Consider the following 22,786-nt stretch of genomic DNA (forward strand, 5'->3'; position numbering starts at 1 on the left):
GGAAACGCTCGCGCGATTCCCATCCTCGTTTCGTTTCGTCCCACTTTCCCCTGGAGAATCCCGGTTTATCCCCGACAGACTGAGAAAAACGTTTCTTCCGCTTCGAAATCCTTTTGCCGAGCCCTCTGTTTCACCGCGCCGCGAAGTGGCGATCAAGGGAAGCGACGTTTCTGGCCGATTTTACGGCATCCGCTTTTTCGATGTGCCTCGCGAGCGTTTTCCGTGGCACCCGGGGCTTGCGCGCGCTCCAGTAGTCAGGGAAAAAGGAAGTGGCTTCTCGTCGCATCGCACGAAAGCCATGTTCTTATTGACTGGAAGCCTCCAGGTACGACGCGTATCAGCTTAGACGATTGGGTGTTATCGAATGGAAACAACAACGTTTCGTTTTCCGACAGAGTTTCCCGTGGCTCGTTCCCGGGATATTGCCGTCTTTGATCTCTATACCATCCGTTTATCGCGATTTAGAATAGCGTAGATCCTTTGCACGATAATCCTCCAATGATGTCTTGCGCAGCTTTACTGGAACGCACAGTTACAAATCTGATTCGATAGAATGGAATAACGTGGTATAGAATTTGGATCCATTTAACGATAGGGATTATTGTTATCGAATGTCTCGAAAGTTTACTCGAGACTTGGATATCTTCGCTTCTGTGAATGCTCGAAAAGGTGGAAATAAAAATTGTTACTTGAGCGAAGAGATGGTAAGGATCGGTTTCGCCTCTTGACGATTGTACTTCAACGATAAACAAGGAATTACGATATACAAGTTATAATACAAAATACGAAGGTATGTACCAATTTGAACGTACGTCGAACGTGAATGGCGCGTTAATTAACTCGCGATTAGGTTCGTGTATCGAAGCAGACAGAGCGTGGTTCGATGGAAAATCGATGAAAATTTTAAGCCGAATAGGTAAGAGGATGTAAAGGTAATAAGATCGACTTGTATAGGGATAAAATACGCGATCGATTAAAGAAATGTTGAAAAGAAGATGGGAAAATATCGTTGATGGAAAGAATTGTTGTAAAGCGTTAACGTCTACGAACTATCGGTCTTGCTGAAACTCGGTGCCGTGTTTATGCTGTCCAAACGGTGCATTAAGTCACGTGTACACGCGTGATAAATGAACCAACGAACGGTAGAGCTATTAGTCTTCGTTGTCACGAATTATGGTGGACAAAATTTGTAGAAGTACATATGTACGTCGGTAGACGGCCACGAGTTGTCCCGAAATGAGATACAGAGTGTCGCCGAGCATTTCAAGCGCGCCCGTATTTCGTCAGAATGCTCGTCTAAAAACCCTCCTCGCTATCGAGTCGAATATTACCCTGGAAAAGTTCATTTTTTAACAGGGAAGGAGATAAAAAAGCAAAGGGCCATCCTTTTTCTTCTAAATTCGCGTAGACAGAAATAGATCCACGAGAATGGAGAAAAATGCGCGACTCGAATGAACTCCCGAGACCAAATCCACGTCGCAGATAATAAAATCTCGTTTCTCGGCGACGTAATTTGCGAGTCATATTTCCCGCGTACAGAACGATAGGGCTTCTGGTCCCCGGTTTCGCTCGAATTCCTTTCGTTTCCTACGAAAAAATAGTGCGTGAACTCGGCCTATAAATATAAAAGGGATACTCCGACATGGCAGAGGAAACGTGGTAAACGGGCCGTGTAAAGGGAAAAGAAAAAGGAGAGACAGGATCGAGCAACCATCGCTTCGTTCAGGTAATTTCCTTGCGAGGTATAAAAGGGTCAACGAAGGATGCCTTCTAGTCTCTCGAGCCTTCCTGGATCTGTTGCCCTTCACATACGTAATGTATACGTCGACGAAGACGAAGCAACCCCTATAGAAATTCCACGTTTAGCCCCGGACATATATACACAGTAGACCAGTGGAAAGGGGATGGGCTTGATAAATGAATTCGTGGGTGATACGCGTGGGTGAAAAACGTGGATTCTGATCTCGTTCTTTTCCGGCTGAGAGACTAAAGACACCTTGGGGCATGGCGAGAGCGGAAAGAAGAAACGACGATCGAAATACGTCTGGTTCCTAAGTGCACCATCGACCAACCGGAATCACGAATGTCTACATGCCGTAACAACGTCAGGCATTCGTGTTGTCGCGTGCTTCTTCCTGTCCACAACTGTTTAAGCCACTTTCGTGGCGAAGAGCAGAACGGTGTTCTTGCGCGAGGATAAATTATCCAGAGGAAATATCTAGAATTATAACTCTAATACTTCTTAAGTCTGTCGTGCGTTCGCCTGACTTACGAATAATAAATTTCGTCTGGTTGCAAGCTCGAGAACATAATTTTGAGAAATAGCCTTTTACCTGATGGAAGTACGTTTGTTAGCCTAGTTTTACGATCACGGAAAAAATACAGGTGCTTTTGTCAAAACCAGTACCGACTATCGCGCAAGTGCGTATTGAAGTTCGATAGTTCTATCGTTAAGAACTCATTTTACTTAGTGGAGAGATTTTTTAACTGTGGAAAGATCGTAGTCCTAAATGATGGTAGTACATCGATTTGATCTACCGCTGATATCGTGTGGATATAAAAACGATTAATATCGCGTGACAAAAGACATCGTTGCTAATTCGATATTCCTCTTTGTCTGCCACTCGTCGAATCCACGACACGGTTTATCCTAAATCATCCCATAGTTGCGTAATCGGCAACCGAAGTTCCATATTCTTGCCGTTCGTGAGATGCATTTTCCTGCATCGCGACGAGTCACCGGAACATTCCGCTGACTCAGTCGTTGCCGATAGTCTGCGACCATTAAAACAACAGCACGTTAGAAGTAACTTTAGACGTCGCAAATTGCACGTGCCACAAGTGCCGGAGCACTTTGGAGAGATCCGCTCCCTGCGCCGCCTCCCTTTCTGCTTTCTCGTTCTCATGCTCCTGCGCTTGTCTCTCTATCTATCCGGTGCCGATATATAACCGATAACTCGATAACCTTCTTATTCCCTTCGACCTCATTTCCCCCGCCCATCGATTTACAACGCTATAACTGGCCTCGTCTTGTCTCTTAAAGCTGACGGCACCGCGGCCATCTTCTAAGAGAAAGAAAAAGATAGAAGGGAAAACTTCGTCGAGGCTGCCTTTCCGTTAACGTCGCGTTTGATTTTCGCAAATTCACCGCGTTATGACGTTCGATATGCGTACTATACGCTATTTGCGTTGCAACGAAATATAAATTGCAACTGGATGGTGAACGACGTACGTAGATTTCCGGTGGTACGTTAGATCGTAAATCAGTACGGCTTATGTCTCGATACGATCGCCGCTATAAGCTCATCGCGCAACCCCTCCCTTCCGACGTGCCGGAAGGAAAAAGAATCACCTCTCACCTCATTTTTCTACACGAGATCGTCCGTGTACCGTGATACTTGACAACGCTTATCTAAATGTTCCGTTGAAAAAACGTCGGAAGAATCATTTTGTTTGATCGGAGATTATTCCATTCGAAGATTAATCGCGTAGATCTCATCGTTTAACTTCAGGAGCGATACGATGTTGAATTACGACTGAAATCGTAATCGATGCGAAAAAATGCAGTAGAATGCGCGCCGGTATACTGAGAGTAAAGAAATAAAATTCATTCGTTCAGTGGTGTGTGGTTGTAAGTTTTCGTTAGGCAAAAGAGAAAAGGAAGGAAAAAGAGCGAGGGCAGGACGAAAAAGCGAACTGGTGTCGGCCGATAAAAATGTTTGCCACTGGCGTTACGTTAGGCGACCAAAGTTTCCCTTATCGTTGATTAAATTAGCGATAAGGAAGTTCGAGCGTCGTTTTAATGGATCGCAAAAACGGAACGCGAGATAGGAGCGGACGTTACGAAAATCGATGACTCGGCTAATCCACTTTTTACCCCCTCGTTTTGTACCGTTCCCTTTCAACGTTTCAAACATCCAACGAATTTCGTCGGTTACGATGGATTTTCGAGGAAAAGAGAAAAGAATGGATAAAAAAAAACGAGAGGAAATAGAATTCGAAAGTTTCAGTTTCACCTTCGATCGGTTTGACGTAGAAATATCGCGAAAGAAGAAGTTAACGCGGTATTAAGTGACGTTTAGAGACAATGGTCGTGAAAAAGAACTGACGTATCGACATAACGACAAACATTAACCGTTCGCGAAGGATTTCGATTGGCTTCGAATTGGCGAACTTTTAGCCGGAAAGGAAACAGAAGGGGAACAGAAATGGATCGAGGCCGATGATGATAAATCTACGCGGACGCCGGGGTGTCATCGAAAAATTTCACGGCTTCGCCAGCGCGACACCTGTCGATATCGAGACGTTACATTAAAATTCACCGGCATGCACCCGGATTAACCGAGATTCTTCGCGACGTAACTTCCAGTGGCTTCGAAAAAGCACCGCGAAATCGCATCAACCCACACGCGGCCAATTTGCTTTTTTCCATGAATAATTCCGCCATGAATCTTCGATCGTCGCCGTGCAACCGAATGAAGGGTAACGCGTATGAAATACCAATATTGAAACGTCCCTGCGTATCGTGCAAGAGAAATATTGAAATCTCTCTGGGGAGAAGTTTTAGCTTTTTCGACCGCCTTAGTGTAGAAACGTATCTATCACGCGAATGTCAAAAGTATCCGTTTTACAATGGGAAATGAATTTAACGAGGATGACGTTCCAGAAAAGAAATGGACTAAAAATTGTCGAAGTTGTAGAGCCAGGAGCAAAGTTGCTACTTGAATTAGAGTAGTTCGGGTATCTTCGAAAGTCTGGAAGAAGTATCTTCGAGAACTACGTAACACGGAATCGAACTGGATATTACTCGAGTCAAAGAGAAAATGTCGTGGCTTCCACGAAGAGAGACAAATAAATCGTATAATCGATATTTGAAAAGTAATAATATCGTAGAAAGGGAATACAATTGAGCAATTAACGTCAAGTTAACTGAAATCAGAGGGTGGTAATAATCGTGGTAATAAACACACCCGGTCTCATTGTTCGATCAGACACTCGTTCTTCGTATCGACGGCTGTCGATATCGTAGCTCGGCATTAAAATTCACGGTGGCGTTTTCCGATTTAGCGAGAACCTTCCAAGCGACGTCGTCTCTCTATCTCAGCTAGGTGCATCGAGTTTACGTCGTCGTCGTCGTCGTCGTCGTCGTCGTCGATGATGGTGGTCTTGCCTGGTCGTCGGCAAGCTTGTTACTTTGCATTTGCGAACGACGCTGTCCGACATGCTCTATGAAAAATACATAATTCAGCCAGAAGCAAAGTGTCAATAATAATACCTATATCTGCGTTCCAGTCCAGTGACCGACGATATTTCAGAATGTGCCCCGGTCACGGACACGCGCCACGGGCCATTTTATTTCGCGATATAATGCTTGACTCCTCGTCCTTCTTACCGTCTGACATATTGGTCGCGATAGCGAGTAATCCGTTACGTCAGTCCGTATCCGCGATAAGAACGCCGCACGGTCTCCCTCTTTCCTCTTCCTTCTTCCTCTTCATTCTCTCTCTTCTTTCCCTTTTTTCTTTTCTCTATCCTCTCCTTACTCCCTCTTTCCTTCTTCGTTTATTCGTCTCTTTATACCCTTCCACCCTCTCTCTATCCATTTCTCCGCCAACGTTTTCGCTCTTCTGCCTCCCTCCTACTTCGTTTTATTTTTCCACTCCGAACCCGGTGCCTTTCTCATTTCGCCTCTTTGTGCTTTTCGTTTCGTCTGTTTGTCCCGTTTCTTTGTTCCCTTCTCGCATCTGTCCCTCTTTCCACGCGTATGCCTCTCCCCTCCGTCCCTCTGCTTCTCTCTGTTCACCTCTTTTTCAACAATCTACCCCGAGCCACGATGGAACGGCCAATATATTTGCAGACGCAAAACTTCCAGCTAGATTCGCGCCGGCGTAGCGAGAATGCAGTGCGCCGCATGGAAAACGTGATGCAGATCAACGATAAATCAGACGGCGAGCGGCCATGTAAATAAAAATCTTACGAAAAAGAGGAGCCAGTAGAGAGGGAAGAATGAAGCTTTTTGTGCGAAAGGGTGCCACTGGCTGTCATTTCGGTCGGCATCCAATTTGAAATTTTTCATCGGCCGATAACCGATACGCGGCTCGATTTGTAATTTTGTCCGCGATCAAGAAGCCCCATACCGCGGTCCCCGAACATTCGACGAATCCAACGATTCGACGTTATTTACCCGATATATTCCCCATCCTCCATATCCCTCTATTCGATCCTCGGAATCTCTGGATTATTTATAACTCTATTTGCTCCATTCGAGCGAACCCGAGATAAATAGTCCAGACGCGATAAATTACGTTTCACAAGTTAGCCGGCGCTTAATTCGTCCCTACGGAGCCCTGCTTCCACTTGAGATTTTTAAGAAAAGCAACGCGAAGTCGAATATAGTCGAGGTTCGCCAAGAGACAGTTCAACTTTGTACTCCGTTGACAAATTGTTATTTCCGTTCTCGTCTACGAGAAACGAAAATGATGAAAAGCCGCCCGTACAAATTGATCCATAGATATTTGTGATCCGTCTTTCTTCGACAAATTACGTTCGCTTTCCAAAGGCTTCGCTGCAATAGCATTCGAAATTTGCTAGTCGATCGTATAAATATAAGAACTTCTGACGGTGCGGATAATTGAAATATTCGAAGCTCGACGCTATCGGACTACATATGAGAAGAAAAAAGGAAACACCGCGTGCAAAGTTTGCGCGACAAAAACGCACGTTTCCTCTTTCACCCCTTCGATTTAGTCGCACGGAACGATGAAGCGACTCGAACGCCTGATGCCGCATATAAACAGAAAAAAACGCGAGGGACTCGCTGTCAAGTTGACAGGTAATTCACAGCGCTGAAAGCAGGTTCTTCTGGCGGTAACTTTGATTTCGTGACCCTTCGACGAGACCGTCGCGAATTTGTGGAGGAACGAGTGGCAGGTCCGTGACAACCGGCTGAAGATCGACCCTTGTTTCTCTTTTTCCCTCTTCTGCTTTAAATTAAACCGTGTTGCTCCTACAGCATGAAGACACTGTAAGTTTTCTTAAAATTTCAATATCGTCGAGCATCGCGGGGGTGGGAATTCATATGGACGACGAATAATCGAGAACCGAGAGAATATTTATGCTAGAGTATTGGCAACTGAATGGAGAATGATTCAGAGAATGCAGGTTGAAGTTTCGTATATACTGTGATACGTGAATATTTTGATTATACCCGATAAGAACGTCTATTGTGCATACGAGATTTATAAAAGCGCATTGAATATGAGGAACAATAAGAAAAATTGGTAACGAAAATTGAAGTTGAGCGAAATAAGGTTCGAGAAAATGGAATCGTGTCGAATAAATTATTCTAGAATTAAATTATCGTTGTTCTTTTTCTATTGTATCGTTTCATTATAATTCCGCGTATTATTTTACTTTATGTTTATCGAGTAAAAAATTGCCTGCGATCCAACGTTGTACAAAGTGTTTTTCGATAAAAAAAGGTAAGCTATATACTTTAGAAATATTCTAGGAATACGTCGAAAAAGAGGTTGTACAGAGGAAAAAGAGTTCGAATACGATAACAAGTGTTTTGTTCGTACAATCATCTGAAACGCGAACGAAAGCATAGCAGAAATTTTATTTAACACCGACATCTTCAACAGAAGAGAATTTAGGTGTAACATCCGTGATAGAAGAAACGTTCTCGTCGTTCTAGCGAGGAAGGCTGTATTTATTGGAAAACCAATGAGATCTTGGTCGTTGCACGAGCGAGCTTAGATCAGAGATAGCACGAAAGAAACACCCGTGGGATTTTAGACGAAAAAGTTCCACTCGAAACTCTTCGCTTTCTCCGTTGCTTAGACGAGTTTTCTGGGACAAGTTTTCGCCCGGCGATATCGTTCTCCGCGTATGCCGTCACATACGCGGCCAGTATTTCCAAAATCCGTTCCTCTACTTTAAATGTTAATTTAAATTCCGTACGACGCGACTTTCTGTCGATGACCGAAGGCTTTAGGAGAGTCGAAACATTCGTTCGAGCGTAAATACCGGCTCGTTTTATTCGTTGCAGAGATACTCGAGTAATTTTGTCACAGCGACGAGAAATGTTTGAAATACTTTCCGATCGCCGGTTGTAATTCAGCCACGACAGGGATTCCGCGGTAGCGCGAAATTTTAAACGGCAAATGCTCGAATAGAATTCCATTTTGACACCTAATTACCGCGATAATAAGCTTTGGAAATTAGGAACGTCTGCTGACCACACGAGCTACGGTGCATGATTAACGTGGCCAGATTTACGCGTAAGCCAATGACTAAACCGTAATCTACAGGGACTCGAGTCGTGTAACCGGAAAATTATAATTCCCTCGCTGCCGTTCCCTTATGGATGGATTTACCCCGTTTACATCGTCGCTAAACAACGATGAGTTCTATTCCAAATACGTCCTTATAGATTCATATTCGTAGCTCGCGTAGAATTTTCCAGGCTCTCTATTCCAATAGCGTAAGAACAATCGAATTCCAAAGGAGTAATTCTCTTGGCTTCTCGTTCGAAACGAAATTCCCGTGGTCCTGTACGATCGTCTTGTATACGATGCATAACCGGAACGTGTAAGAGACACACACGAACAGACACGTGCACTCTACATCTTTTTATCGTGGAACAGAAGCACGGCACTCAGCCGGCTACGAGCGCATAAGGCGGCTACGAAGTAACGAGGAAAATGCATTTCTGTTTCAGGAAGCGCGTACATCATAAGATGGAGTGCCCCGCAACTGATGGTGGTAGCGGTGCAGTATATCCTCACGGGGCCCTATATGCCCCCGTACGTGCCCCAGACGGCGAATTAGGAGATGGACCACGAAAAACGTGGACCATGTTCGTCCAGGACGTTCTGTCGCGCCCTGTGTACGTGTGTCTGACCTTTGCATCTCGATCTACTCGCAGCGGAGAGCCGCGCTTCAAAATACGATGCATCTGCGAAATACGATATTAGCGTATCGAACGTAATCTATCAACGAGACGAAAATAAGTGTGCCCTTTTTATTTTTTCGTTAATGGCAATTTGATAGGTAGGATAGTAAAAGTAATAACGAAATAATTTTGCGCTAGGATATATCTAGAACAATTATTTGTTCTATGAAAGGAACGAAACGATATGTTGGATTAATATTTGCGATTAGATTGACGGTTGATGCGATACATTAGCGGAAACAGACGAAATTATTTGTCAGCCGGGTTGTATACCTTTAATTGGATTGTTAATCGCAATCGAATATTAATTAGGGTAATTGAATTATGTATCGGCAGCCGCTGGATTACGGGCTTAATTAGCATCAGATATTTATTGTGAGGTGAATTATCTTGGTAAATTATTTGTCGGAAGTAATGACGTATGAACAGGAAACGAGCCGTTTTCCAGCAGCAATATGACATTGCACCACGAGCCTGTACTTAATCGATGCAATTAGAGAGAAATTTATATGGTGCTCGTCGATGTCTCTCGAATTTTTATTTTCACCTCTGTACAGTGTTTTATGGTAATGATTTACAATCATACATGATGGCATGCAATTTTCATAATTCTATCATTCGAGAAGCATGTGAAACCGTGGTAGAGAATCGTAATGAAAATCGATAACACTTACGTTGTTTCGATGGTCCAACGTAAGGCAAAGGATAACAGTCCCGGCTGATGTAAACTCTTCCTTCTTCTACAATTTGCAAGAAATGGAAAGTTAACTCGATCTTTGAAAATTTGAAATAAAGTTGCAAATACCGAGCGGAGCACGGTATCGTGACGAGATAAGTCAAGGCTAAAATATGAGTAAAAAAAGAAAAAAGAACAAGACAAACGTTGGAGCTCTAGGAAAACCATCTCCAGGTCTTTTCATCGAAATACTCCGGGGTTAACACGTAGCGCGATAAATTCCGAAAACAATCAAACTCGCCGGAGCTCGACCGCCTTTCTCTCCAACGCTCAAAATGATAAATCTGTCCTATGAGAGTACATACTTGGCGCAGGTGAACAAAACAGACCGAACTCTGGATTCTCCTTGCAATGCGCGAGCGTTTTCCATGTTGCCTCGTTCGACGTTACACAGAGAACATACGATATCGCGTCAATTAAAACAGCATCGCCGTTCCAATTGGGGAAAAACGCGATGTTGTTCGATAAATCTCGCAGATTACGCGATCAACCGGAAAGGGAAAAAGGAAGAGGAGGTGAAAAACTGGAAAGAGGAACACGGCGTGGCCGCGATCAGAAACAAGGTGTCCCTAAAGACAGGGGAGATACGTGCGTAGGTTGCGTAGGAAAGTCGCTGAATGGAATCTGCGATGCTGGAGACTTTTCAAGCGCGACCAGGAAGTAGCATTCAAGTAGATAACCCTCGAGGGAGAGAAGGGGGAATTTGATTAATGCTTCGGCACGTGAAAAATGGCGCTCGTGTCCTCGCGAGCGAAATCACGAAGGTTGGCAGGAACGTAACGATGGTTTTCGTGATATTTTAAAAACGGTCGCCACCGGAGAATCCAATTATCGAAACGGTTCGTTGGATCGTTGCTCGACGGCGGAAACTTGGTTCTCGTTTCTCAAAAAATTTCACGAACCTCGGCAACTCGCTGATTTTCCTCCCGACTCGCTTCAACTTTCACAAATTTCATCTCATTTTCTCCCTTTTTTATTTTCGTTCACTCTCATATTTTTCGCCCGTTTTGCAATTTTTCCTTTTTCCCTGATTTCCCGATTAATATCAGCGCAAATATTAACGCGTACCATCGCGTCGGTCGAAATTAATTTCTTCGTTGCGTTTTAATTCGCGGGACGCGTTGAAAATTCCTCGATGAATGGGGCATCCGGCGTTCGAATTTCGTGCTGTTTCATCGACAACACTGGCCCACGGATGGCGTTACTAATTTATCGAAATACATTAAAAATCCATGCCGCAATCGTGAATGATACACGAAGAGGAAATTGAAACGAAACAGGCTCGCTTCTAATTTTAACGCGACAAAAGTGTCGCTGAAGTGGCCGGTGAAACATTTCATGAAGCCAGCCGCGCGTTTTCCCTCGGCGCGCTCGTGCCTGACGCGCTCTCAAAGACCGAAATTACTATGATTTCCAAACGAACGTATTAATTCTCGTGGCCCCTGTAATTAAGAAACTTTCCATTACCGATCGTGTAATCGGCACGTGACATGTAATTGGGTTTCACGATATCGTCTGTGAGAAGCTGCCAAATTGAAATACGCTAGCCGCTCGAATTAATTACCGAAAGAAGACACAAAGACATCAAACGACACGGAGAATTCAATTCCCGGGCGTGACTGGCGAACGAATCGTCTACCAACGTCGGTGTAGGCCCTGGTTAATCGAAAAACGTTGATTCGTAGGCTGTCAGAGACGGTCGTGAATTCGAAATTGAGCTAACATTTCATAATCCAGTCGGTAACGAAACGCAAATATTAATAACCGGTCAGGTGCTTTGCCAGTAATTTAATTTCACGGAGCCCAATAACGAAACATCGGCTACTCGACGATGAAAATTATAAAACGATTCATATCGCTAGTACGAAAAATTTGTTCACATCCGAAGGCTCCCTGGCCTTCTACGTTATCGCGCAACACGTTCCACAACGTATTCGTTTCCGTTGTCGTTTGTTGGTTTCCGGAAATCGTATAACGTCGTAAAAATTAAAGCCTAGTTTCGGCCGTGGATTCTATTTCACCGGTTTGCAACGACGAAACGTTTTCATTGGAAGGAAAACCAGGTTGAAAAGTCAAGGAACAGAGGCTACGCCATGGAATTAATAGCAATAGCAGTACTAGTAATAGTAGTAGTAGTAGTAGTAGTAGTAGTAGTAGTAGTAGTAGTAGTAGTAACAGTAGTAGGCTGGTTGACGCATAATTCTGCTTCCGGACGAATCGGTAGAAACCATTTGTGTGTCTGGTCTGGATAACTCCGTTCGTCGGTCACGCAAGCGGCTCAGGGAAGCCAGTATGAAAAGTTTCGATCGCGCGAAAAGGGCTTCGATAAAGTATCATTCGGTCGGAAAGTCTTGCAACTGGAAAGTTGGCTCACTTCGAAATTGAAAAGTTCCCTTTTATCGGTGATACCGACGGTACGGTGGTATCTTTCGCCGAATACCGAGATCCTGGAATAAAGATTCTTCGAAAACATCGACATAAAAAAGAAGAAAAAACGAAAGATAGAGAGAGAGAGAGAAAGAGAGAGAAGAGAGAAAGAAGAGAACGAAGAAGCAGAGAAACGTGATTTCTTGTTTAATGTACGAGAACGAGAGATAAAGCGCGGTGGAAACTCGTACGCGATGCTCGAGGAAATTTCCTTGGAAAACCGCGAGACGACTGATTCGAGCATCGAGAAACGTTCAACGGCTTGGTCTCTGTTTTCGGATTAGCATTTAAATGAAATGGCGAATTAGTGCGCCGTTTTAGATTTATCTTTCACGAGCGAGCGTCGTCAACGCGGCGCCACGCAAAGCTCCGACACAGTCGAACGATAGACTCGTTCGAATTCGGACCACGAACCAACCGAACAGCTACATTATACGATCCTCTCTACGGTTCTGCTGTAATTACCACCGCCGCCAACGATTTAATCAAGACATCTCTATTTACCTGTTCGTCGTAAAATATTCTAAAATATCTCCATTCAAATTTCCGATATTATACAAGATATTCGCCTGAATTTCCTTAAACTGAGACAATCGTGGATTTTCTACAAAGATATCGTCGCGGCTGATCGATTACACGGATCGGAACAACGAATTAGGCCAACAGCTTTTCGACGTTCGTCCGTGTCGAGGAGATTCCTGGCCAAAACGGGTAGACGATCGTCACGCAGGGGAAGAGAACAGGCATTCAGATTCGAACCACGAAACAGCGCGCACGGGCGAAATATCTCACGCCAATATAATTGTACGCGTTTCAGAGGTATCATTTCGTAATCTATGTAGTCCTGGTCGGATGGGGGATTATGTTAAGCGATGCGTGAGCGGCCACAGTCCACGGCAAGCCAGGCGTAACAGAGATACTGCTCGGTGACGTCGTTACACGCCACGGGTGTATTGCCGCGTCCGCGGCCCGTGCACGCGCCGATAGAATACACACCTCCCTATTTAGATGCGTGCACGGATAGGAGCCGTGTATCGTCTGGTGCACGCGCGACGTGAATTTTATTCACAGCTCTCTCTTTCTCTCTCTCTCTCTCTCTCTCTCTCTCTCTCTCTCTCCCAGCCGTTATTCTATTTCACGGCCGTTACACGATATTAATACATCGATTGGCGGATGTTTCGTCGCACTGCTTCACCGATATTAAACGGCAATAGAATTACGCTACGAGATGATTCTGGAAATCAAAGAGTAGAGCAATGGAACGATGACACATATAATGTGACACGCGACACAACGGAGTTGTAAAATTAGCGAGGAGTAAAATTGGTTCGTGTCATGGATGTCATAACGAGTGACAATAACAATCGACAATACACGGAGGGCACAGAAGCCAATCAACGTCAGTCTTTCATTAAGAATGATCTACGTCGTGCAAATACCTCTTATAATACAATATACGATCTTACATGGACCAGCAACATAAATCACTTACTGCCACACTTCTCTACTGCCACTTTAATTTCCAACTGTATTATAATCTAAGAAGATCGATTTCTATTGAAGAATTGCTATTACAAAACGCGTTATTATTGCAAGATTACATAAAACGACGTAGAGTTCGTTAAGGCTGGTCGAAGTTAGCTCTAGTTTACGTAAGAACCAAGCCCTCGACGAGGCAAAGAATCCAGGTTATGTAAATTACCTCTTAAGTAGATGATAACCCAAACTTAACCCAGATTCGAGGCACGGTTAAGGCTCTCTATCCTCCGCTCGTATCTTATCCTCGGTATATTATTTTTTGCGAGTCGCGATTAGTTGTCGATTACCAAGAACCAACCGTTAAATTTCCCGTTATTCACCGCGACACGAACATCCGTTTCTCGTCGTGATCACGTCCGAAAACGTTCCCGTCCAACATGCATTCCACGATGCAAAATAAACGAGAAACACGTTCGCACGCGATCGCCGAGGCGCGCGTTTATCCTTCTGCATGCATGTCCGAAGGCGGACATCATGCTCGTTCACCGTGACACGCGGTCCGATTAATAAGCAGAAAATTGCAACAGTGCGAACAACAACGAAGCCGAGACTAATGGTCGTCCTCGTGGATCGTGCTTTTCTCTATGTTGAATTACAGAAAAGAGAGAAAGAGAGAGAGAGAGAGAGAGAGAGAGAGAGAGAGACAGACAGACAGACAGAGAGACAGACAGACAGACAGACAGAGAGGGAGAGAACAGTTCGACGCTGTATATTTAACGTTCTCTGCTTTATATCGCGAGCTAGATTGAAATTTAACGATTTTATTTAACGAGAAAATTTTATATTGGACGATCATTGAAATTTTTTATCCAGTTCGATGAATTTCAAAATTACTTCCGCTCGAATGATTTTTTAATCCTTTCGCTTTAAATATATTTGTTATTTAACATTTTATACAAATTAAGCTCAATGACTATCATAAACCGATGAATATGCTTCTTTCTGGTCGAAATTCAGGTCGAGTAAGAAGTTCGTTCAGCCGCCGGATTATTGGTATTTTAAACGTGTTACGCGCATGGTCAAACGTCGTGTGTCGGACAGTGAAAAAAATTCATGGCTAATGTTCGCCTAATTGCGTTACGATAGAAGCTGGATCAATTTCATCGAGGTCGGTCAGTTTGGTTTCCGAGGAATCAATCGTATTTTCTAGTGCTAATATTAGAATATTTCATTTTTCAGGGAATTTACGACGAGTAATATTTTATATCGTCGCTTTCACGACACGGAACGTATTACTAATGCAATAACGCGCGGTACCGCGTAAATTTTATTCCGTTTCAAAGCGCAAATATCGCCGCTAATTCAATTTAAAATATATGTATTCGTCATGTTTTTTCGTTATATTAAATTCGTAATAACGTTTCGCGAACAATCATTTTGAACTTGGCCGTCTGACGGTTCTGTAGCTTCTCGAACCAAACGTTAATTTCAAATTAACGACGTAAAAGAGGAGAAACGATTCGGTGAATGGAACGATGGCACGAAGTGGTCGTTGTCGTCGAACTCGTTGAACAAACGTGAAAATTCGAAGCGGACTGAAAACCGACCGAGATCCGCACAATAATCAAAGGTTTACGTTTCCCTGGGAATTTATTGCCTTCCTTCGCGACCCACGCGAGAAAAAAGTTGAAAGTATTTAACTTTACGACGAGATATCACGCGGAAATTTCTTTTCATCGCGGTATTCTCAAAGACCGGAGAAACTTTTACGAACGATGGCCATGTTTAGTAAAGTCTCTGTTACCTTACAAAAATATCCTTTCGTCTATCTGCGATCAAAAAATGCCAAGGTAAAAAGCAATTGCGAGAGAGAAACGAAGGCAACTTTGGCGGAACGTAAACCGATCCGTAGCTTTTTATTGCGGCAGAAATCTGCTGGGTTAGATCGTTTTGTTCCTCTGTAGGGAAACAAGAGCGCAGAATTTCGTGGAAATTACCGGGCTTTGAAAAGCGAATGGCGAAACAAAAGGATCGATTTAAATTACTTGGCCAGCGTAAGCGTATTTGCATGATAGTGATTTTCGTGGTTGTGTACGAATCAGCATAATAATACTTCTGAGAAATGTAACAGACCGGAATCGGACAAGCCGCTGTATATATAATATGAAATCAGAGGTTAGAGAGATGGAAGGATAGCCACGATACAGTTAAAATCGGATCCTATTATACATAATCTGTGTTACGGTCCGCGAACTCTTCTCGTCCGGTTTAACACGTGCCGCTCGTGGCAAAATTTACTGCCGCGAAAGTATTGTCTGCCAAACGTGTCCAATCTGTTGCTTCTTCCTTTGATTTCTTTCGTGACTCAGCTCCGATGAAATCGGTTAGCCGAATTTTATTTCACACCTGTGATCATTGGATTGGATTTCTATAGCGATTTCTCTATCGACACGGGAAAGGAAATTCATTTACGAACCACGTCTAAAATTTCGTTTCGCTTATTTAACGTCAGAAGGAAGTAGGTTCGCTGTTATGAAATCCCGTTGAATTCGCAATTTGCATTATGCGAAATTTATTTTTAATAAAAATCAGAGACAGCTGGGAAATTTTTTAGTGGGACCGCGTTCGCGGGATTAATATGAAAAAAACTTGGCCGGGAAATATCTTTAAAATCCATCCGGAGTTTTAATCACCCACCGCTGCCGGCAGAACCAATAAAACTAACCCCATACATATCGAAACAAAACGAGGCCACTGTTCGTATTTCGTTATTTCATATTTACCGGAAAAACAGGATATCGGAGATTAAAGAGAGAATACAGAGGCAGCTACTATGCAGGAATATCTTGTCTAGTTTCGATCGCGTAAAAAAAATAAAATGAGAAAAAACATCGAGAAATGCTCTTCGTGCAACTGCTATCGAATTTATATCGCTTTAAACGAATCGTCCAAGAATTTCTTACAAAATTCACCGTCACCGTGTCGTTATCACAAAACAGCAAGGAAGAACGGAAGAGCCACGAATATTTAAATTACAAACAGGCTGCGAAATTCAACCCCGCTGATCCTTATCGTTGTATACGCAGGGTACAACTGCATCGGGCGTCATAAATGTGTACTCGTTCCACCGAGAATCACGACGATCCCGTCAGAAACGCGAACACACGCGGTGCTAGAAGAACGAAAGTTGGGTAGAAACGACAAAATGGTTTGGCGTTCTAAGTTGAAACGAGAGAGATAAAGAGAGAGAGAGAGAGAGAGAGAGTAAGTAGCGTTGGTAAGGGTGAAAATGGAAGAGAGAAAGAGAGATCGTCGTACGGTGTGGGTGGAGAGATCCTGTTATACACAGTCTGTATCATCACTTTGCGATGTACTTGCGAGCTTTTCCCGCCTCGTTTAACACGGCCCATTCATAATAGGGTGACGGCCGTAAAAGTATTGCCGGTTATCGCAGCGGCCGCACCACGTACCTCGCCAAACATTGTCCGACCTCCGATTTACCACCTCTACTGAACCACGGTGGGACACCTATTGTCCTGAGTTACGATGCACCGAGGTTTCCGACCCACGGGCCGACACTTTTACGGGCAACCCTTGCGCCTCATAATTGCCAGATTGCTACGACAAAACTAGCTATCCTTTGCCTGTACACCTCTACAACTATCGGCGAATAACACGATAAATCTCGCTACCAGGACGCCGACACAATGCAGTCTGTCGTTTATATTAAATATCGTAACCGGGTAAGAATTACATCGGCAGATAGTCATTAATTACAACACGCACAGGTCGATTTCCATGAGTTTTTTTTACTTGCGTATTTTTTTCTAATTTAAATCGATTTTTCTGTCACGACGTAATACGAAATAAACGGAACGATTACTCTCGCGGTTACGCTTCGGTCGGTCGCGGTTAGAAGCGAAGCTGCACCGAATCGTCTTTACTTCTAACACGTAAAATAAATACTTTTGTATCGAGAGATTCAATCTCGTAGAAATATATCAACGTAAACGTGGTTAGTTACGAAGATTTATATCCAGCCTGAGGATATTTATGCATTTGCAGAGAATTTAAACATGCAGAATACACATTAGTACGCGAAAATATACGAAACGTCCGATGCGAAGTATACGTTATAACATTTAGAAAATTAATCGAGTCTCCGTACAAATTCCACCTCTCTATTCGATAAAAATATACATTTTCCATTAACATCCGCAATGTGTCTGCAACTATGGGAAAATTATAAACAGCCACTGAATTCAGTCTATCGAGTTACGAGCCTCTCACGATAAAAATGTTCACCGACACCGTAAAGGCATAGAAAGCTTCCTACCTCTTTGTTTATCGTCGAGGCAAAAATCCAGAGGTTGAAACGAGATGCACGTTGCAGACGTTTATCAAAGTCTCGTTGTATCACGATAATAGAAATGCTGCGAGATGTATGACGTTTAAGTTCCTCGGGGAACGGGTCGAAGAGATGGCTCTCGTCTCGCCTAATCGGAAAGTTTGATTTAAAGACGAAAGGTGGCCGCTTTGTCTTCCTGTCGATTTAAGGATAGCACGCAGCGTACTCGAAAGATCGGGGAGTTACGAGCTGAACTTCATCTACACGGGCCAAGTTTTCCGCGAACTTGGCGAATTTATTTCACGGCCGTATCAGACACGCTGATCCCTCGGAGCTTTCGAGGAGCTTTCAGATTCACATCGACCGACTTCCGCGGGAATGTTTCGAGTTTCCGGTGTTTCTCTACACCGGGACCGAACTTCTGTTCAACGAGCAGTCCGAGACACAGAGCAATCGTTCGATCGTTAAAGCGTCGAAATCCCTTAACGTCGTTCACGTTTCGCAGTAAAGCTAAGAGAATTCCGGAACTATCCGTTTTATCAATTCCTGGATAAAGGCTGCCTCTCGCTGGCCCAACGATTGTCTCGAAATCTGCTTTTCTTTGTTACCGTTTTTCCTTTTCTTTTTTTGCGAAATCTATGAAACAATAGGAAAGACTTTATGCAACCTTGAAGAAGGAAGGGGTTACGCACGGCACTGTGTAAAATACTTGGACCAAAAAGTGTGTTGTTTTTACAATTGAATATAAAAACAATGTTATCGTGATTTGATAATTCGGCCCAAAAATATCGCTCGCTATTTCGTATAGCATTCTCGTTCTATCTGACAGCAAGACGTACGAAAGTTGAAGATTTCACAGGCACACGAGAGGAGAAAATTGCACGATATCGAGGAGTAATAATAAATTCCGTTTGTTGTTGATTTTTAAGATCATTAGGGATAATTCCTCGTATCTACTCGTTTTCTCCCGAATCGCTTTCAAAACGACATAGGTTTCCGAAGGAATCTCGTTGTTTCGCGAGACGCGGCTCTCCTCGCAAAGGTTGGCGCACAAATTGCAAATACAATTGCACCGATCCATCGATAGGCAAATTGTGAAACAAGTTGAAAGTATTATTGCTTATACTTTAATGTATCGTTATATTATATCGAATGTTTTACGTAAGGACCGCGACTCGAGGTAAGTAACACTTTCGGTGCTCAACGGGAGACGAACGAAGGTTTATAAATTATATTATTAGACGACCGAAAGTCCCCGAGGCAAAAGTACCTCGTGGACGAACAAAACGATCGAATCGAAGGAAAATATTCGAGAGGATGCTTGAAATGGCCACCGTTTTGATCGTCCACGGGACGTAAGATGTAAGGTGAATTGTAAATAGCTCAGTGTATAAATTTCAGTTCCAGATTCATTGTATAAACATTATAAATAAAAGAAAGGGGGGAGCGTGAATTCGCGTGAACCGTTCGTATCGATTCCCGGTCTTGTCGAGAAACCTTCTCGATACGAGTTCGACGCGCGAAATCTCTGTAAATAATCGATCACATAAGAAGTGCCAAATACGTGATTCATACATACATACATATATACATACAAGTATACGTATTATACATACATACATACATGCATACATACATGCGCATAACACGTAAATACATGCACTTACGATGCATACGAATCGAGAATCGCGCTCGTTTCCTGCAATAACAAACGAGCCGGGTGGATAACCCAGTCGATACCGAAAGTTCGGGAAGAGAGGGAGGAACGTGATAGAATAGCGGATATCCGGCTACGTTAGCCGGCTATTTGAATAATGAATGGCCTGCTGGTTCCCATGACCCTGTAGTCGAGCACAGAAGGATTCGCGAATACGTCTCTCGCGATACTTACAGCCGTCTCCATACGATTGTTTCTATTTCGTACGATTATATTTGAAAAGTTGCCTGCTAACGCTAGAATTACCAGAGCGGTCAAAATAGATCGACCCATGGTTTTTCGTATTAATCGTTATATTTTAAATACGTATGTTTCAGGAGATTTGTATATATAGCTTTTTGGCAAATTATACGGATAAAGTCTTGCTCTTTGCCGTGTAACGCGTATCTCTTCCTTTTCGTTCTTCAATTTCATCCTTTGTTACGAGTGTCGTATTTTAATCGTCGGTGGTTCTAGTGTTAAAATAACTTGGTTAAGCATGTAAATTGTTTCTCTTGAAGTATAATTAAAGCGCAAGCGAAAGAAACGATAAATGCCGCGTCTACGTTGATGAGAATTGTTCGCGAACAGTTCGCGAATTGTTAATGTCGTGGACAGATCTTTCAGCGTCTCGTCTCCTGGATAAACAGTATTCGCTATTCGCTTACGAGCTCGCTCACACGTTCCCTCGCGAAAATCGCTGCAAACGTCGCTGCATCGTCGACAAACATGATTTACAATCTGTTCGTGAACTGTTGGCGAACGTCACTGTGGACGCAGCATAAGGTAAGAACACTACGTTCCTTCCTACTTCCTTTGGAAGTTCGAGAAGGTCGTAGTCGACAGAAAAATCCAATAAACTAGTTTACTGTCAAACGTAATAATTATCGACGGACGAGCTAGACGTATCAGTGTGTTTCTTTATTTATTTTCCAATTGCGCCCTATGGCTGTAGCGACTAAAAGGGCGAACGATCGTTGAAACTCAACGAGGAACGTACAGGTGTGGGAAAGAAAGCGAAAGAAAGAAAACTAGCCATAAGGAGATTAACAATAACTAATTATGTCGTCGTAAGTCTCGTATCTCATAGGCAAATACTGCCGAATACCACAAAACCAATCTCGTTTACGCAAAAGCGATTCTTGTTGTTGATTATTACTGTTGAACCGAAGAGACGATGCAAAGAGATTAGTAGAACTTTAAAACCGATGATAAGGTTGATTTTGTGGTTGGCAACGTTTACTGTGTTCCTGTAAATAAATATACATAAACGAAGGTGTAACCTGCTTAGATTAACTAACGGCGTAAATAATTATAAAGAATCGTCGAGAGGATGGAAACGAAACGCGAGATCGGCAAAATTGCCACGACGTTTGTCTTCTTCTCTCCTCCCACTGTCTCTATATTTCTCCATCTTTCACCTTCCTTCTTGTTCGTGCGAACGCGAAAACAAATTCTAACGATTGCTTTCTCCAATTTCGTACGATCCTCCCTTTTTTATGAAACACACCGGGTGTCGACGCGAGAAAGTATTTTATTAACCGATTCGTCGCAAAGACGTTGAAGGAAAATATATTTAACGTCTGTCGGTGTCAAATAAATTGGAAACGAATTCCGCGAACGAAGAGCTCACGATAGCGGATCGCGGCAATTATTAGAAAATTTTCAACATTCGAGATATTCGTTCCGGGAAACAAAAGTTATTCCTGAATATTCTCTCTAGCGAAATTTCTTAAAAATGTTTTTTTACGCTTTATATAAGGAAAGAAAGAGATTTCGGAACGAATTAGACGAGTCTATCCGTACAAGATCGTTGCACGATCGAGAGAAAGTTCGTAGAGAAGCGTAAGAAAGAGAGAAACTAAAGAAAACCCAGCGACCGTAGATCTGCCAAAGAGAATCTCTAGAGAGGAGGATACACCTGAACGCCAACGATGAAAAGAAAACGAGCAAAAATAAAGAAAAGCACCGAAAATCGCTTTTAATGTGCACATAAACTCGCTGCGTAGTGTTACTCTAAATGTTGCTACATTTAATATGTAAGTATAGATTGTGTTTTGACCTGTGTAAAGAATGAGAAAGAATCGGCGGATTTTTTTATTTCGTCACTTCAAGCGGGACGTTATGTCAATTAAAAGTGTATAAAAAAAAAAAAAAAAGAATAAGAGAAAAGAGCCCAGCGAGATATTGTTACCGATGGCTGGTCCTTCCTTTCGGTTTTCCATGGGAATATGTTTTCTGTCCGTATTATTGTACATTTTTCATAATTCCCTTATTGTGATAAATTTATCTAGGACTGTACGAATAAAAGGATACAGAAACCAAACGAGCACGTTGTTCTTTATTCCTGAACTATACCTTGCTACAGAACGAGGCAGAATCGAGAACGTTTCCGATCGAGTTAACAGAATTTCGAAATGTTAAATCAGAATTTGTATGACCACTTCGTTATCGTAATTTATGTATAGGAAAGTTGCGGTAGTATAGATACAAAGTTGTAAAATGATAGTGTATTCGAATTGAATCTAATTAACAAACAGTTGCAATCAGGCCCAATGACAACGCTGATCCGCCTACAAAACTGTGCAAAACTGTGCGTCCATGCTTGGGTTATATTTCATTTATATGAAATACATAAGCATAATATTCACGTGTGAACCAACGATACTTCGGATTAAGAGATGAAACGAAGTGAATTTACTAAGCTTCCGTTTCCAAAGCCTCGGTAATATATTATTTCTGTTGCAGGGCTACAAAAGAGCTCGAAACTTTTACGACAACGAGAATATTTCCAACTCGTATTGTATTAAATTAACCCGCATTTCGCGCATTGTCGAGCGAACGTGTTACATCCTTCGTATAGAGAAAATAAAAATTCCAGCAAACATCTGATTTGTTATTACGTAACGTAATTCTACGTAACTGCGACTCGCGCGTAATCGTGTAAATTCGAAAGAGAAATCGGATTAGTGCGTTTAAAAGCCACTGAAAATTATTGGTCTCGTGTACATTATGATAGGTATATTCGGGGAAATAACGTACAAGCTATACCTCATTGAATTGCAGAAATTTACTGTCGCGCCATTCACATTCGGTGCAATTACTGTCGATACACTATGCAAATTCGTCGACAATTTAGTGCTG

The 22,786-nt window shown here is 42.9% G+C and overlaps 1 protein-coding gene across 7 annotated transcripts in view; it reads left to right on the top strand.

The window, feature by feature from the left end:
• The window catches only part of LOC105681212 (lachesin), a 287,913-nt gene extending 265,944 nt beyond the window's left edge, over window positions 1-21,969 (top strand). For all 7 annotated transcript variants that reach the window (XM_033322606.1, XM_033322607.1, XM_033322609.1 and 4 more), the window contains one exon: window positions 8,723-21,969. In XM_033322606.1, the coding sequence (XP_033178497.1) occupies window positions 8,723-8,832 (110 nt within the window). In that variant the 3' untranslated portion in view covers window positions 8,833-21,969. The remainder of the gene's footprint in view (window positions 1-8,722) is intronic.
• The last annotated feature ends 817 nt before the right edge of the window (window positions 21,970-22,786 follow it).

This window comes from Bombus impatiens, unplaced genomic scaffold, assembly GCF_000188095.3.
Source record: "Bombus impatiens unplaced genomic scaffold, BIMP_2.2 scf_0647, whole genome shotgun sequence".
NCBI classification, from domain to species: Eukaryota; Metazoa; Arthropoda; class Insecta; order Hymenoptera; family Apidae; genus Bombus; species Bombus impatiens.